At 48.1% G+C, this 18,116-nt stretch overlaps 2 protein-coding genes across 2 annotated transcripts in view; one reads left to right on the top strand and one right to left on the bottom strand.

Moving 5' to 3' along the window:
* Window positions 1–9,138, bottom strand: part of CDR2L (cerebellar degeneration related protein 2 like) — a 22,468-nt gene extending 13,330 nt beyond the window's left edge. The window contains exon 1 of the mRNA XM_023938642.2: window positions 5,850–9,138. Within this exon, the coding sequence (XP_023794410.1) occupies window positions 5,850–5,928 (79 nt within the window). The 5' untranslated portion in view covers window positions 5,929–9,138. The remainder of the gene's footprint in view (window positions 1–5,849) is intronic.
* Window positions 9,034–18,116, top strand: part of HID1 (HID1 domain containing) — a 26,525-nt gene continuing 17,442 nt past the window's right edge. Inside the window, exons 1-2 of the mRNA XM_023938643.2 lie at window positions 9,034–9,261; window positions 16,245–16,394. Coding sequence (XP_023794411.1) covers window positions 9,196–9,261; window positions 16,245–16,394 — 216 coding nt within the window. The 5' untranslated portion in view covers window positions 9,034–9,195. The remainder of the gene's footprint in view (window positions 9,262–16,244; window positions 16,395–18,116) is intronic.

The raw sequence follows: 18,116 nt of genomic DNA on the forward strand, positions 1-18,116 counted from the left end.
GCAATGCCAAAATCTTGCCCACCTCTTTTCTAGCAGCCATTTTTCTTGACTGTGAAGAAAAGTGTATCATCTTTCAGGGTGCTGCCCCACTACTGTTCCCTTCCCATCTGCTGCTGGGGAGTTTAGGAAGCCCTTTCCTCCAGGTGCTCACTCACAGCCCAGCTGCCTTGTGCTGGAGATGCTGCCCATGTGGGAAAGATCCTGACCTCAGAGGAGTGATCAGTGATATTTGTGCAGCTGCACAGGAAGAGCACAGGGCTGTAACCTTCCAGTTGGAGTTTGCAGGGAAAGGCAGTGATGAAATACTTGATGTTCCCTCAAAATGATGTTATGTCCAGCACTAGTCCTGATTAGGATGCAGAGCAATGCTTCTTTTGGGGGCCCAACACCAAAACCAGTGTCCCAGATACAGTTCTGCTGCAAAGACTGATGCTCATGGGGTGTGCTATGCTGCTCCTTGCTCTGCCTCCTCCTGCAGACACCAGTGCTTGGCCACCTCCTCCCAGTTCAGGTACCTTTCCAGGACTCAACACTTCCTTGTGGTCCAAGAAAACTTGGAGGATGGCATGATCACGTCCTTGCTCCAACTGCTGGTGCTGCAGCTGCATATTTGGAAGAGGCCAGGATGGACCTGAATATTACACACTTGAAGGTCTGAATTCTTCAGGGAGGAGGCAGATTAACTGAACAGGGCCAGGGGAGCTGCACAACACACGGGATAGACTACAGTGACTTCCCAGAAAGCTGCAGGGAAATAGTTTGTTTAAACCATTAGAACTGTCACTTTTTGGAGAGATGGTTTATAACTGTTTGTTAAATACACATGGAAAAAACCATAATCCAAACTGTAACATAAAATCCCTTTGAAATTCCCAGCTGTGCAAAAAGCAGTGGTTGTGTAACATCTAGTCTCCTTACTTTGGGGTATTTTGTATTGGAGATACTTTCCTAAATTCTTGGCCCATATAACTGTTTTTGGGCAGATTAAGTAGAAGCTTTGGAAACCCTGAAGACATGTTTGGTGTGAGCACACAGATCTGTCGGAGTAAGATGAGGTGGGAATTTAGCACTGTGCTGCTCTGGGAAAGCTTTTTGGGAGAGGAGACAGTGTGTGAGTGCAGGAGTGAGCAAGCAGTGTGTTATCCTGAGTGCTGGCACTGCTTTTAGCAGGAGCAGGATGGGACCCTGGTGCTGTCACTGCTCTAAGTGGTTCCTTGCCTGTCACACTGAGTCAGTGCATCCACCCTGTCACCAGCCAGCACTGGCTGGTACAGGAGCAAAGAAAGAGGATTGGAAAATGCTGGGCTTGGGGGACAGGCTCCACGTGCAGGGTGTTAGTGGCTGGTGCCTTGGCTCCCAGTCCCTCAGGCTCAGAGCCTCTGGGAGAAAACATCCTTCAGCATTCAGACCATAAATCTTTATGCATGGCCTTGCCAAGGAGAATTGCCACTGTTAGCTGATTGTTTCAGGATGGGAGATATGAAAAACTCCAATATTTTAATTCTTTTTTTTAAATTTTTTTCTTCCCCCAGGTTGTTTTTTTTTGTTGTTTCCCTTTTCCCTTTCCAGCAGTTCCTCTAGTTCTGCTCCCTCCCACAGCTGGAACAATGTGCTGGGCTCAGCAGATGTGGAGAGGAGCTTCTGCTCTCTCACTGGAAATTTTCTTGTGCCCCTTTTTCTTGCTGCCTTCATGTAACAGGGGAATTTTCACTCTAGGAAAATACATCTATATATATTATTTTTTTCCACATATTTGGAATCTCTCATCACTTCCTTAGACTAACCTGTCATCTTATTTCCTTGTCTCCTGTGACTTTTCCAGTCCCTCTTGTCATTCCTAAGCAGCTCAGCAATTAGCCACTGAAAACTTTCCACTTCCATAAGCTACCTGCTGTACTGTAGTGCTAAATAAATAAGTGGCTCAGCTACTGCAGGCAAAGCTCTGTCCTTCTGGCTTGCCTCTGGGGAGGGAGGGAGGGGAGACAACTGCTGTGCTTCTGGAGGACAGGCAAGGTGTGTGCCTTGTCCCTGGACTGCTGGGATAACTGCCTCATGAGGGGCAGAATATGGAGTTTCACAGAGAATGCTTTGGAGAAGCTGATAATGGATTGCAATACTCTGTACCACCTGGGTGGTGCAGGTATGGATCCCCTGGACTCATCCCAATGCCAGGATCTGGTCACTGGAGCACTGGTGACCCTGTGGCTTTACATGGATGAGTTGGGAGTGGTGCAAGCTCAGCACCTTGTGTCATTTTCCTTCTTAGTACTCAAGCAATCAGATGCTTGGCAAGAGGAGGAGGAATTAAAAAAGATCCTTAAATCTGGAGACCTTTAGAGTTTACAGCCATAACGTCCTAAGCCTGCACTGCAGATGGCTTGGCCCAAACATTTCTGTGGCTGCTCAGGAGGACAATTGATCTGGCAGTGGTAATGAGATGATGTGCTGGTTCTTGCACTCCCTCTGGTCCTGCTGCCTATTTCAGAGCAGTGAGAAGCTGTTTATTGACATGAGAGGAATCATCCCACACTCATAGAATCCTAGAATATGCTGAGTTGGAAGGGACCCATCAGGATCATTAGGTCCAACTCCTGGCCCGATGCAGGACACCCAAGATTCCCCCCCACCATGTGCCTTAGGCTATGGTTAAGTCCAGAGATCAGAAGGGTGGCTTCGAGAGGCCTCCTCTTGGGTTGCACTCTGCTCTGAGACCTGAATGCTGGCAGGGGGATAGGGAGGCTGGGAAGATCAGGGAATGCAGTGGAATGACTGCAAGGAGGATTCATCTTGTGAGATTGCTGCGGGGGAGACGAAGGCTGGAAGTGGCTGGCAGAGCTGCTGGGTCTGTTTGGATCCAGATGCAATTGAGTTGGCACACAGCCCTCCCAAACACAAACGCTCCTGATGAACAGGAAAGGTGCCCCCACTTAGCTGCAGCTCAGACTGTCTAATTTTAGCTCATTCATTCTCTTGGGGTCTGGCTGCACATAGGCCCTGTGCGCAGGGTGTGATGCAATTGTAGCCACATCATCAGTTTTCAACTGCTGGAAAAAGGTTCACCAGAATTTTATCCTGATTTTAACACTTAGAGACACAGACTCCCTGGGCCATGGAAGGTGGCTGGACCAAAGCAGCACTGATAGCTTTTCATGCTTATGAATCAATAAGCTAAGTCATGGTATGAGAGATTTGCAACTCTGTTTTTACCACTTTCCTCAAATCAGAAAGCCTTCCCAGAGGGAAGATCATTGCAAAGGAAACCTCACAGGACACCACTGCTGTTACCATGTCATTGCTGAGGGTCCTGGCTTCTATGTGCTAAGGCATCTTGGTAGAATGCCTTGAGCCACAGAGTGTTACAGTTCGCAGGAAACAGGTAAAGGCATCTGAAAGGCACCTTCCTTTAATCTGGAAGGGCCTCAAGGCTGGGGACCAGATCTTGCTGCTTCCAAAGCATGTGGTGGATGCACCCAGTTGCTGTGGACAATTCAGGGGAAAAAAAGAGTGATTGGGATTTATTATTTTGAAAAAAATAATTACTTTGGCAAGGTGAAGCTCATGGAGGATAAATGAAGAAAGTAACAGGTGCTTGGTGTGGAGCTGGAGGCATGATTTCCACTCTGGTGCTAAAATGGTTAATTAACATAATCATCACAGAGCTCCCAGTTAAGCCATCTGTTGCTTAGCAAACAGTTTTGGATGTAAATGTAATAAATATTTGATGATGCTGTGAAATGACGATAAAGGCCCAGCAACCAACTGGTTCACAGAAGAACCTTCTCTGCTCTCCTAACTTGGATTGTTTCTTGTTTCTCCTGCCCCTTGCTCCTAAGGAACGGTCTTTAAGCCTCTGCTTTTGTCCTCTGCCCTCCTGGTGCTGCTGCCAGGCGTGGGTTTCTGTTCGACCCTGAGCTCTTGGCATGCCAATCCTCTTAGTAACGCCTCTAATCGTGCCATGCTGGATGTCTTGTGCTGCACTTCCACCCCCCGTTCCCAAACCAACAGCTCCACGGCTGTGCCATGACCAAAGACCTCAGGGTGTCATGCAAAGACACAGTGTATGTGGACAAAGTCTAGCACTGTCGTTTGTGATGCTTTGTGCATCATGCAAATTAATTATGGTTGTAATTACCCCGTAGGACCTTTCCATTTGGCTGATTCCAATTAAAGTCTTCCCACATCTCTCCTTGAGTTTGTGCAAACCTATGCAGCCCACACTCATATACAAGAGGCTGCAAAGGCACAGCTGGGCTTTGTTTTGGATTTGTGTTTTCCTGCAGTTCTGTATGTACTCAAAAGTGGAGACCGTACCCAGCATCGAGCCATCATCTGGAGACAGTCATTCTCTTTTTAGGCTGCTGGGACAGAGCTGGGAACCTGGCCTGCAGTGGGAAGGTGTTTTTATTGTTGTGAGCCAGTTATGCAGTGCCAGTGCTGACTCATGAACCTGACACCAGGGACAGCGTTAGGCTAAAAATCAATTGGTCCTACATTGTTCAACACTCCCTACATTCATCCCTAGTTCTGCTGCTCCTCAGCCTGCATCCCGTCCCTGGACCAGTGCCCAGGCCCCTTGTGAGCCACGGGAAGACGTCACCCAGAAATGTGAATTTCTGAGCATTCAAAGGCTGCACTGTTTATCCAGCTGATAGCTTCATCTCCATGCTTTTGGCTTTGTTTGAGTGTTGTGTTTCAAAGAACAGGGCCTAGTAACCCACTACTTCCTGTTTTTTGAGAAACTGGGGTTAAAGCCCAGCTGTGACAACCCCTTGGGGAGCTGGTTATCATTCCTTGCTGGGCCCCTGTCCTGCAGCTGAAGTTGTATAAACTTCAAATCATGACATAATGTACTGGAGCGATGGTGGGCTGAGGCACTGCAGCTGGACTGCACATCCCTGCTGACAACCAGCTGGGAAAAGCAAATATAAAACTGTACCTATAGCACAACGTGCCGGAGGGGAACTGTGTTTAGGTAGGAATGATCTTTTGCTATGCATTGGCAAATCAGTTCTGTTCATTCCTGGGCCACTGGCGTGAAATGGGACTTCTTCTAGTTATTTACTTAATGTGTGTTGACTCAAAATATTAAGATAAGAAAAATAGAATCAAAAAAAGGCCCATATAGGGCCACAGACACCAACTGTCCAGCCTTAGGATAAACATTCCATTGAACTAGGTACAGTTTCTTCAAAGCAAACTACAGAAGTGAATGTTTATCTTCTAACAAGGGTTCTTTTGCTGTTTGAAACTTGGCTTTGATTTTTTTTCCTTCTCCTCTGAGAAGGAAAAAGAAGAAAACCATTTTTCCTGGTTTTATGGCTGATTGGAAAAATCTCCAGAAGTAATTAGGTGAGTAAGAAGCTAAAGATCCCTTTGGATTTGGGCTTGGACAGCAAAATCTTTTGAGAGAGACTTTTAGCATCCTTAGCAATACATTATTTCCCATGTGTTAATTTCTAACTAATGTGCGTGGTAACTCTACTTTGGACTACTCTGAAATAAAAGCAATGTCATAACTACCCCTGTTTGATTCCGCCTGCAGCAAGATTTTTGGGGAGCCAGCTTCCTTGAAGATGTAACACAACAAATTATTTACTGCCCTGGTGCTTAAGTCAGCTCTGGGCTCCCTGCCTCACCCATCCGCTTTAAACTTTCCTTGGCCAGGACAGTGGTTTGGAGCAGCGTAGCCGAGATTTGCCACTGCAGGATGAGGCGCTGGCTTTGCCAACCAAATAGTAGTCCAGAGAGAAGGTATCCCACCCTCTTGTCGCCGCGGTTTGCCCGTTTCCTTGCCCGCGCATCCCCTGGCCCACCATCCCTGGCAGCTTGCGGCGTGTCCCCATCCTTACCCTGCTCTAGGTCTTGCTGGTCGTACCAGGGCTCCTCTTCCTCGCTCTGAAACTCCTCCATCCTGTCGGCGCTCAGCATTTAGCACCAGCGGCCCGGGAAGACTCGCAGCATCCGCCGAAGAGGGGCCCGGCGCCTCCGAACGGGATGGATGGATGGATGGATGGATGGATGGATGGATGGATGGATGGATGGATGGATGCGGGGATACGGGCAGGGATGCGGGCGGGGATGCGGCCTCGGTGCCCCGGCCGGGCCGGGAAGGAGGAGGTGGCACGACGTGGCAGCCGGTGCCTGGCCGCTGCCCCGGCTCTGCGTGCTCGGAGGGGCGGCTTCCTCCTGCTTCCAAGGCCGGGGGGGCGCTCGGGAGGGAGGGATGGCGGGGACGTGGCGGCCGGGACGGGGGGGCACGGCTTGCACAGGGCTGGGGGATGCACAAAGGAAGGAAGAGGGCCCGGCGCAGCCAGGCAGATCCTCGCTCCGCAGCTCGGTGGGGACCTCTAGCATGGAAATGCTGCAAAGAAAACCGGCGAGAGGGAAAGGGGAGGCGAGACGAGACCGGCCTCCTTCGCCTCCTTCTTCTCCGCCCCCGCCTCCTCCTCTCCGCCCAGCCCTGCCGCGGACAGCGGGGCTGCGGGGCGCGGGGTGCGGGGTGCGGGTGGGGCTCACCCGGCTGGAAGGGTCGGGAGCTGTCCCCGCAGTCCCCCTGCTCTCCTCCTACCGGCTGGGAGGTCTGCCAGGAGCAGGGCTTGCGGTTGGAATGCCGTGTCCTGGCCTTGCCATGGGCTTCGCGGTGACTTGGGGCAATTATCGGGACCTCTCAGTGGGGGTCTCAGTGCCTTCTCTGCCTTGCTAGGTTTGTGGGGGTTGGTCTTCAAGAAGATAATCTACCCCGCCTTAGCCGGGGCTGCAAAAGGGGACACCCCATACAAACAGCCCCACAGAATTTCCTCAATGTGGTGTCTTCCTCCAACCTTTTTTTGTTTCGCACTCTGACGGGAAATCAGTGCCTCTGGTGCATTCCTCTTTCATGTTTCTTATCTTTGTGAAGGATGGAATGAGCTTAAAATTCAGGGAAAGCAGGATTTATAGAGTTCTGAGGAGGTGTCTATTACATATAAGTAAATCTGGAAAAATTCTTGGGATTTTGGTGCTTGCTTTCCACCTTAATGAAATAAGGGTTAGAGATGATGGTCTTTCTCCTAGCTGGAGTTTGGCCCAAGGGAATTTATTTGTGCTTGTCAGCTCTGGAACCCATCAGAGATTCTAAGATCCAAATCAACTTCTCTGACAATAACAGTGGGTTTAGATAATGGGTTTTTTGTTGTTGTTGCTGGTGATTTGTTGGGTTTTTTTACCTTCTGTGTGATGGAATTCCACAGATTTATATTTGTCCCCATTACCTTGCAGTGGTGCCTGCAGAAAAGGCAATGTAAAGTGTCTACACAAGAGCAGCAGACTGTGCATCCAGAAAAGATGGGATTTGTGTCAGAAAACTCTATCCAATCCAGCAGTGACAGGCAGCTGGGAGCCCCTGGATGATTAAAGCAGGGGCTAGTACTCAGCTCTTGTGTACAGCAGCAGAGGAGGGGGATAAAGATGGGAATAAGAGAGGAATTATAGATTATTCCTCTCCCATTTTCTCCTCCTAGATCTCTCTATCACATATACACATTCTGAAAATTCAGTGGCTGCCTAGAAAGTCATCTGCCTTAATAGAATCACAGACCAGAATCAAGGAGTCTCTTTAACTTGACATCTATAACTCAGCAAACCTAATCAAGCATTTCTGGTGTATCTGGGAGAAAGCCATCTCTAGGTCTCAGATCTTTTTCGAAGCAATTTTAATACAGAAATGGGAAAATCTTAACTTTCTCACGCCTATTGAAAAGTCATGTGGATGATGCCCTTAATGATATGCTTCAACTTTTGGTCAGCCCTGAAGTGGTCAGGCAGTTGGACTAGAGTTCTTTTATTATTTGTGAGAAATAATTGCTTTTGAAAATTATTATGTTCCTAACAATAAATTCTTATCATTTATTTATATATTGTTGCTATATTGAGTATTTGGATGCAATTACTGACAGCAGAAGCCAGATTACATGATTTTGTGAAAATATTTTTTGCTGTGGGTTTTACCAGAATGTCTCAGATCTGATATGTCATTCAGTTGAATCAAACATCACTCCTGTCAACAAAGGAGAATTCCCACAGTGTTCCCCAGCTGGAAAGTCAGCACACTGCTTTTTTTTTTTTTTTTTTTTTTCTGTAGAACGATTGGAATTACTTCACTTCCTCTGAAGAAAGGAGGTTTGTAGAGCTGAGCATATGAAACGTAACTCAGGGATACCAAAAAGACCTGCTTGCAGTTCACAGAGCTGCTCAGAGCAGAAAACTGCAACGATGGCTTCAAAGGCAACACTGAATGCCCTCAAACAGCTGCTTTGAGGTGTTCAGTGAGTGCCAAATCCTGAATTCCCAGCACCCAGGGTTATAAAACATCCTCTCCTTGTGTGTGGGTGGAATTTCATTAGGGTTAATGGGCCACCGCATGCAATGAGCTCCTCATAAGGTGCTCAAACAGGGTCTGTGCTCCAAGTGTGCTTGTTCCTTTCAGCCCAGGGCTAGGGACAGACTGTTGTCTGTTGTCCTGGCACCCTGCTTGCACCTCTGGGCCGTCTGGGCTTGGGACCAGGTTCTGAGAGTGGTCAGTGATGGCTTGAGCTGTCACTGGGCTTATGCCTGAGCCTGGCAAAGGAGCTTCAAGGGACAAAGGCTGCGGGCATGGGAGTGGAAAAAGGGCCAAGAAAAGGGGAGAAGCGATGACATGGGAGCAGACGAAGCTGATGCAGGGATAATGCAAAGGATGGAGGAGAAGGGCTGTGAAGGAAAGCGCAGGGCAGAGGAGGCGGAGGGAGCATGGGAAGGAGGGGATAGCGAGGAAGGAGAAATGAGAAAAGCCGTGCTCTGCCGTGAGTGGAGATGAGGCAGGGTCTGTGGGGACACGGCCGTGGGGAGCAAAGTGTGGGAGGGAAGGGAACGGAGGGAAGGGGCTGCGAGGAGGAGGGCGAGAAGGAAAGGGTGAAGTGGCGGACGGATGACAGGCGGAGGTGGGAAAAGAGGGGAAGCGGCAGGGCGGGATGTAGGGATGGAGAGCTGGCGGAGGAGGAGCCGCGGGCGGAGGGAGGGGAGGGCTGGGACCGGCGAGCCCCGGTTTGACAGGAGGAGGGAGGGAGGGAGGCAGCGGGAGCCGCCGGCGCGGGGACGGGGATGGCGTCAGCGGCGGCCCGGGAAGCGGCGGCGTGAGGGGACAGCCCTGCCCGGCCCTGCCCGCAGCTGGGCCGCACCATGGGCAGCGCCGACTCCAAGCTCAACTTCAGGAAGGCGGTGATCCAGCTCACCACCAAGACCCAGGTGAGGGCCGCCATCTCTGGCGGGGGGCGAGGGGGGCCGCGCCATCTCGGGAACCGCCGCCCTGAGGGGCTCCTCACAGCCGGCCCTGCCCGAGACACCCCCGGCACTCCTGTGCGCGGTCCCCGAGCGAGTCCCTGCCTGTGGGGCCGGGGCTGTAGTCACGGCCGGCCTTGGCCAGGCTCTCCCAGCGAGGCCGTGCCCGAAGGCCGGTGGGGCTCAGGGCAGGCTGCGCCCATCACCCTGTCACCGGTGTGGAGGGGCACCTGGCCAGGCCCTGTCACCGCCTCTGCTGACATCTTGTGCCTTGCTGAACAGCGTTTTGTGCTAACAGAGCAGACGCTGCTGTCATAAGGGATGTCCAGAGCTCCTAATGTATTCAGCTTGCGGGTTTACATCACACGGTTTGCCATTGCTCCCTTTTCTGTATCCTTTCCCCCACCCCCGCGCATAATGGGTGGAGAACCTTGCCCTGTTTTTAGGTAATAGCTGATGGAAAGGGTTGTTGGGCAGCTGTGCTGTTTGCAGCAGAGATTTCCATCTGTGACCTGTGAAATAATGCTTTATTTCTGCAGGGTGAGGAGGAGAAGGAGTTAAGCGAAAGTCAGGGCTGTGTGAAGGGAGGGTCGCTGCCTAGAGGTCTAACATATGTTGTGTATGTCCTGGGAGCTTGTTTAATTTTTGTTTTAAGTGGCGTGCCCACTGGCAGCACACTGGCAGAAAATTAGTAGCCTGTCCTTCTGTCTAAGGAGCAGAGGGATTTTGCTCTATTGAGCAGTCACATCTCTGATTCTTCTGAGCTACAATGGAGAGCAGCTGTTATGATCCACTTTTAGAAGTAAGGCAATAACAGCTGCTAAGAAAATGTGTGAGAGTGACGGCAGAAAAATAGTTAATGATGGGGAATTAATTTACAAGAAAAGGGTATGGATGCAAAGGAGTAAAGGGTGGTAGGAGAAAATCTGTGAAAACTGAAGAGACAGAGGCTGCTGTGAATTGAATTATAGGTGGGTAAGGCTATGGAAGAGCCTGGATAAAACATGTTTATACTTTCTAAAGCAGTATCACATAGATCTGCATTGCTAAAGAATGGCTTTTGTGAATATATTCTTAAAAAACACTAGTGTTTGTAGGTAAAGAGAGAAGTGGGGGAATTAATGTTTTAAGGGATTCTTCCAAAGTCTCTTCTGCATGTGAAATCATTCAGAGTATCCTCAGCTTTAGGCTATCCTTCCCTCATGGGGAAATGTGCTTATGAAGAGATTGAGGGGTGGTAAATCAGGCCTATAGGGCTCTGCCCGGTCTGCTGCTCACAAAGAAAATCCTGTATGAGGCAATCCCTTGGATCAGGAGCCCAGGCGAGAGTGCTCCCCTCCCCTGATTTATCGACCTGTGTAAGGGAAGAAGGTTCACTGGGGCCTGGAGTAAAAAGGAGGGAGCACAAGCTTCATTCTTGCCTGGATTAATTTCAGGCAAGTCTCTGTGGTCTAGGTGAGATTGACTGCATGTGGAAAAGGGTGGGGTGTTGGCGCTCCCATATTTACATTCTGTAGAAGGGCACCAGTGTTTGCTTGTGCAGAACGCATGACTGGGCTCTCCTGGAGCCTTCTGATCTCTTACCGGCAGCAAAACCTTCTGGTCCATGAGATCCTGGATCCAAACCCTGGCTGCAATAATGGACAGAGACAAATCCTTCCAAGCTATTGGCTCACAACATGCTTTGCTTCCTCAGCAGCCTGTCTCCTGTTTAGCAGCCTTCTCTGACACTAGGGAGCTGGGCAAAGAGATTTTTGTCAAATCATCGGTAACATGAAACTGTGAGCTCAGAATGCACTGTATGGTGTTCCTAAGGCTCTGGTGGGAAGGAGTGGTTGAGCAAAAGTCACTGTTCACTCATTGGTGAAGGTTTAGCGTTGGCACAGAAGTTAATTTTTTCTTAAAAATAAGTTTTTATAATCTCCAGGCTTTTCTTAAATAAAAAATGAGTGTTCCTATGTGAGCATTTAAAAAAAAAATAAAAACAAAATCTGTAAGAAACATAACACTTGAATGCTTACAGCACACATGGAGCCCAGAACTTGAAAGTGGAACCAAATCTGGATGCAAATGGAATTGACTTAATTGATTTTTTAACTGCCAAAGAATATTAAAAAAGAAAAATCACTTCAGAATTATTTCACTGATTATAAAGGGTAGTATTACCAGAAGGAAGAAATTAACTTATGCCACAGATGTATATTTATAGTCATAGATGGATAAATGGTCTTTAGGATTTTTATATGATATGTATATATTACATTACACTGCAGACATTATACTGGTAGGGCCCATCCCTTTGATAGTAAAACAGATGTGCTTCATAACAGAGAATGTGTGAGCCCTCCCAAATTGCCCATAAAAGTGCAGCCTATTTAACAGATGAAGGGAAACATGGATTGTGAATATGACAGTTTGTCAGGGCTGGTCAATTGCAGGGAACTGGTCTGGGAGCTTTAACTGCTGGGGAAACACCTTTCTTTTCCCAATCAGTTGGGGTTCCTGCTAGCAACCAGCCGGAAGATAAGAAATTTTGATCTTGTGTACCAGCTTGTTAGATTTTAATGTGAGCTATGCCTTTGCTTTTAAAGAATCAGGAAGAATCAAACATGAGGAACAAACCCCAGTCCTTTCCTTTTCCCTGGTGTGGAAATCCAGGAGTACAATGGGCTGTTAGCTTGTGTCTGATAAAAGCACACTTTGTGCTTGAAGAAAGGTTGGTCCCTGGCAGACCATTTCTTACAGTGTTCAAGCTTGACTCAGCTGTCCAAGAGTCTCAGGTTGATCAAAAGAAAAGTTGTCTTAAAAGCAAAGCTGAAACTAACACTTCACACAGCTGACTTTTATCCTGGGCATTCCCTGCCAGACTTCTACAAATCCCATTTTCCAGTTTGCTTTGCGATATTGTCTTTGCTGTGAGAGTAGAGAACTGGTGGTAGACTTGAAGTCTCTCATTGATTCTGCACTTCTGACTGCAAAGATCCTATAGAAAAAAATATTATTGCTCTGAAGCCTGTCTAGAGGTGCTGTCCTTGGCAGAAGGGATAAAATCTTACTAGTTATTTATATTTTGAATAAGTCTGTCCACCGGATTTCTTTTTGCACAGTGGCTCACAAACAGGTGGTACAAAGATGTGAGAATTGCCTCAAACTAATCCCTGGCCCTGCAGGGTTAACTGATCTAAGGCTCAATCAGGTGCTGCCTGAATGGTCATTACACACCACAGTTCTGCCACATTTGGGGTGGAAAGGAGCAACTGCTATAACATATTGCCTGGCCTTGTGCAGTACTGGCTGGAAACCTGGGCCAGGGACAAGCAGCTTGCTCTGCTGTTGATCCCCTGCTCCAAAGGATTCCTGCCTTGGCTGGTGGGATGCTTAGTTGGCATGTTGGCAAGAAGCAAAAAGAGAACACACTGAGCAAGGCTAGTAGCTGCCTGTACATTGGTTTCTCTGCTGAAGGCCTGCAGCAACCTTAGAATTAGTTTTAGGACAGCCCTCCAGTGGGGGCCTGTTGGAGGAATTGTTAGGAATGGACATTTGATTTAAGTTATAGGTTCAGAGAGCTCTTAGTTGGGAGGAGGTATAAACATACACACACACACTGCTGGAGTTTGTGAGGAACTGTATCTAAAAGAGAAAGTGAAGGTGGTGCTGATGTCAGGCTAAGGACAGTAACAAATAGGGGAGACTGCACCTTGGGAGCTTTTCCTGTTTTTAGGACATGGTCAGGCCCTCTCTGTTTTCCTGTTTCCTGTTTGTGTGGGGATTGCCTGCTCAGGCTGTGATTCTCTGCTCAGTAACTGGTTTGAGGCTTGCAAACCAAGTGTCTTCCTTTCCTAACTCCTGCAGTGTGTATGTGGTGTGCTCCAAATAAACTGAAACACAACATTTACAACTAACAGAAGACAAAGAATGGAGGTGTCCAGGATGACTGGTTTTACCTTTGTTTGGCCAGCATGCACATGGGAGGTCTTTACTGAAGGCAGAATTCTCCCTCCTTGCCCACTCTGTCACATCACCTTGGATCTGCCTACTGTGTCCTCAGCAACATTCTGCTCTACAGTTACCTCAGCCCTTTGGTGTGGAGCTAGCTTTGGGCATCAGTCTCTCTCTGCCAGTCAGCTCTGTACCTCCAGCAGCCTCTGCCATGAGATGTGTGTGGGTCAGGAAGTTCCTTTGCTGTCCAGATGTGCCAGTTCTGTTTCCAGAGTAGAGTCGAGCTACTGATCCTTCAGTTCATACTCTAATTGCTCTGCGAGTGCAAAGCTGGTTGTCTGCACTGTGCTGGAGGAACATTAAACTGTTTCTTACCTGTGCTGAGGATTCAGCTCCTTGTGAGCTCTCTGGCTGAAGCACTGTCAAGACTAGAGGTGCTCTGGGATTTGTGTATGCAGAGTGTGCTGTACCAACACTTGTACCTAAATCTTGACATTTCCAAATGAAGATATCCCTGGCTGGTGAACAAGGCTGTATTTCTCGGTATTTCTCTCCTCTGCAGAGCTGGATACAGTCTGTTGGGTGAGCTCAGCTGAGGAAACGGATATTTAGATCCCCAGAGATGCTGCATGCAGAATACAATCAGCTTAAAAACAGCCAGTGATGTTCTATCAAGGAGATGAATATTATATGGATTGAGTAGCTTCATGATGCCAGGCTGGTAATTAAAACAGGGAGGCAGTGGGGATGTGAGTGACTCAGTACTGAATCCATGTCCCAGGATTGTACATGGGATACCATCTGTTGATGAAGAGCTGACTTGCTAAAGCTATTAAAAATGCAAGGTACCAGTGTTTTAGTGTAATCTGGTTGCCAAGATGGCAGCCAAGACATGAATGCTGCTGTACATCCAACATTACAGCTCGGGGAATCACCCCTGTGCTTCCCTACACCAAGGGACTTCAGTCAGAGTTCCTCAATCCATGTTGTGCTGCCATCTGTAAAACAGCGGCTGTGTTCAACCTCTGAGGAGGCCTCAGGCTACTGAGAGGTAAAGGGATCAGTGTCTACTAGAGGGACATGGTTTTCTGCTTCCCCTGTAGATGAGAGTGAAGGCATTATTTATGCATGATGCCCAATTAGCAGCAATTTCTGCTTGCTGTTGTCAGTGGGAGTGGCTGTGGCAGGCGGCCAGGATGTAGATGTGGCAGTTCTACATGAGGTTGTGGTGTGTGGTTTGAAATGGGGTGTAGGATTTGTAGGGTATTTAATGCACTATATAGATCAGATTTTCAAATACTTGGCTCTTTTTGAGGAGTACAATGAGAGATGAGACATGTAAAATAGCTTTCCTTCCATTTAAGTGTTTCATGCCCAGGTTACAAAGTTCAGCTCCTTCACATGCTCAGCTGAAAGCTGGGCTGTGAATATGGGGTTGGAGTGTTCCTACAGATCCCCTCTTAGGAGCTGTGATCTTGAACCTTTTGGGAAAAGTTGCTCTTCCCTTGGGAAGAGGTTTGGTGGGATCTTGCTTTGCTGTCCAGGTGGTAGAATTAGGTTTTCAACACTAGGACTGAGTTTAATAAGATATCTGAATACACATGTTATTTTTTTCTGGTTTTGTTTTTAAAGACTGAAGAGTTACTTGGGCTGGTTCACTGCACGACTGGAAGGACTAGGACCAGGAACACTGAAGCATTAAGGCAAAGAGCTTCAGGGCAGTAACCGGCTGTACCAGTCTGGGTTAGCTGGCCCCTCTCACTTTTTGGCCTTTGGTGGTGGTGACACATCGTATGCCCTTGGGCTGTTAGTTCAGGAGGTGACAGCAAATGGGGCCATGCAGCACTTCTCTATGACAGAGTTGTGAATGACCTGTGTTCCCATGAGTGGCATCTGAGTGGCATTTAGACACAGCATAGAGCTGGGCAAATTTTCTGCCATCTACAGCAGATCTGGGAGTGGGCAGGAGTTGTTTGAATTAAGCACACAGTTATATTTTTGCCCCTTTCATATCTGACATGCAAGACCCACCCAATGGTGCTGATTATTGCCCTTAGCGAGCGCTACTGTTTGCTTTGGAGCTGGTGCTGGTTGCAGGCAGGAGGCTCCTCCTCACCCCAAGCCAAGGGCTGGGGGTGCTCAGGTGAGCAGCACTTCTGACCTGCCAAGTGTGCCCACACCGTGGCTGGTGAAACTCCTGGGAAAGCTCACATTTTCCTCTTCGGACTGCAATCATGGATCCATCTCTTTCACACCGCTTGTCATAAACAGGCATGTATTTACAGCACCCCTGTAGCTGGACCCCTGGGTGGGATGAGCACTCCCAGCTGTCTTTGGGCAGTGCCTGTCTCTTGGCAGAAAATGTAGTGGAAAGAGGTGTGTTCTCAGGGCTGGGTTGGGGCCTGAGCTTCTGAGACTGCAGGTTTGAAATGGATTGTTTTCTTTGTTCTCCTTCTTCCATCTCCTCTTTGAATGACACACTTAGTGCTTTTTAAGAGCGAAGCTTTGGCAGTAACTGGCTGCACTGAGTCCAGTTCTCTATAAATATTTGATTCAGAAAGATCAATTACATTTTATCTGTAAGTGCTATGAGGTGGCTCTGTCAGTTCTGTGGGTCTGTTTGTGCTCTAATGAGATATCCCTGATTGCTTCCTCGAGACTTTGGTTACAACAGAAGTAATTCCAGTGCACACTCAGGGCTTCCTTGACTTGCTCTGAAGGTGTCAGAGTGCACAAGGACAGCCTGGCCCATGTGCAGTGGTGAAGATCTTGGATTACTTGCAGCAGTTGCAGATAAACATGAAGCCTCCTGTATGTCTGAAGGAATGTTCAGTTTGGGAGATAAATCACCCAAAGGCCTGGAAGCAGAGGCTGATGTATAAAACTAGTGCTAGTGTGTTTTATTGAACCTCTTCTTTCTTCATCCCATCCCCAAACCAGGCATAATTGCTGATGATTGGACCTTATGGAATGGTAGTTCTACATCTGTAACCACATTTGTCTCTCCACAGCCTGTGGAGGCTACGGATGATGCCTTTTGGGACCAATTCTGGGCAGACACAGCCACTTCAGTGCAGGATGTCTTTGCCCTTGTACCAGCTGCAGAGATCCGAGCAGTGAGAGAAGAATCACCTTCAAATTTGGCAACTTTGTGTTACAAGGTAAGTTTGGTGCTGTTTTATTTTGTGTAACTGTGCAAGCAGGGGTGTCCCTGGATCAACAGCGCTGTAGTTTCCAAAGGATAACAGGTACCTTGTACACACAATGCACTTGCTTGTCCCTGTCTCCTCCTGAGGATAATTCTAAGCCCTTCCTCTCATAGGTAAGCACAGACCATAGCTGGCATTTGATCAGTTTGGAGCCTTTTTCCTCTCGTGCCCTTCCTGTGTTTCACTCGGTCCTCTTGGGTGTTGCCTGCTCAATAAACTGCTTCTTGCTCAGGGGACTTTGTAGCAAAGCTGCATATTTGTGTGAGGCTGAAACATCCCATTCCTTGTCTGTACCTCACCATGCACTAGTCTGGCTTCAAGCTGAGAGAATCCCAGAGGAGTGTGCAGACTGTTACTGCACAAATGCCTGGATAAAGTTCGAGAAAGATCTTAAGACTTTTCTTCCTTCTACTTTGATAACAGAAAATTCCTGATGCTGTTTCTGGTGTTGTCGTGTCCTTGTATGGAGCACAGGGACATTGAGCAGCATTTCCTACCCTGTTAGGTTTGGCAAATTGTCAAGCTAATGAGCAATAGCTCGAGACTTACTCTGCTAGGGAAAGTGCAGGTGTTAACAGTGCTCCTGATTTGAGCCATGCCAAGACTAGTCTTGAATTTGTAGTTGAAAACATTTGGAATGGCATTTTTCCAGTTTTAAATAGTTGCTGCCATCCTGTTTTTCTTTCCTCCTCTACAATATGTGAATGAGACTTACTGAATCATAGTAAAGGTATTTCTGACTGTGAATTGTAGACAGATGCATGTTGTGGATACTTGAGAAAAATATGAACATGAGGAAGACTGCATTGCTTTTTCCCTGGTATTGGCTTCTGGCAATGAGGAATTTGGGAGTTGAGAACGGCTTATGAGATCTGTCGCCCCTTTGACTCTGTGTCTTCTTTCTTCCAAAACCAAGATTAAAATAGGGTCTCTTCTCCCTACTGGAAACAGGTGTGTTGGGAGGCCTTGTGACTGCAGGAGTTTTCATCCATGAGCCGTAGATTTTGAGATATCAGCGTCATAGGAGCCCACAAGAGGTCAGCAGTGCTTTTGCCAGTCTGAGGGCCCTGACCAATGCCATGTACAATGTGCCACTGGACTTGGCAATGCTGTGTTTGTGGAGAAGTGTCATTTACAGTCATGATTGGAGGTTCAGGCTGTACAGTCATAAGTGTGCCTGGAGAAATCGTTCAGCTCAGTTAGTGTGTGACAGGCTGGGACAAACAGCACTTAAATACCCATTAATGCAGTGACGCAGGCTGGCAGAGTCAGTGACCCAGGCAGTCTGCCATGAAAATAAGCAGGGGCACATGACCTCATGAATTTAAAACCAGCAAGGTGAATCCTTGTTAAATGTTTTGATTTTCATTTTGCCTCTGTTTCCCCTTGGGATCAAGGAGTAAGAGCAAGTGGGTGCAGCCGTGGAGGGAAAAGAGTGCTTTATTCTGTCTGTAGGTAAAACCTCCTGTCAATGCCTCCTGTTGCTGTGGTTGCTGCCTGGCAAGACCCACATCAATTCTGAAAAGCCCAGTGACCCTCCACTGGCAGTTGCAGCAGCCACTGGATAGGCTGCAGTGTCTCAGCCCAGCAGCTCTTTACAGAACAGCAGTCCTGTTCACAGGCTGTGGAGAAACCTGGGCTACCACTCTCTTCTGCAGCAGGACCTTGACAGGA

The sequence above is a fragment of the Cyanistes caeruleus genome, chromosome 19, assembly GCF_971803275.1.
Source record: "Cyanistes caeruleus chromosome 19, bCyaCae1.hap1.1, whole genome shotgun sequence".
Classification (NCBI taxonomy): domain Eukaryota; kingdom Metazoa; phylum Chordata; class Aves; order Passeriformes; family Paridae; genus Cyanistes; species Cyanistes caeruleus.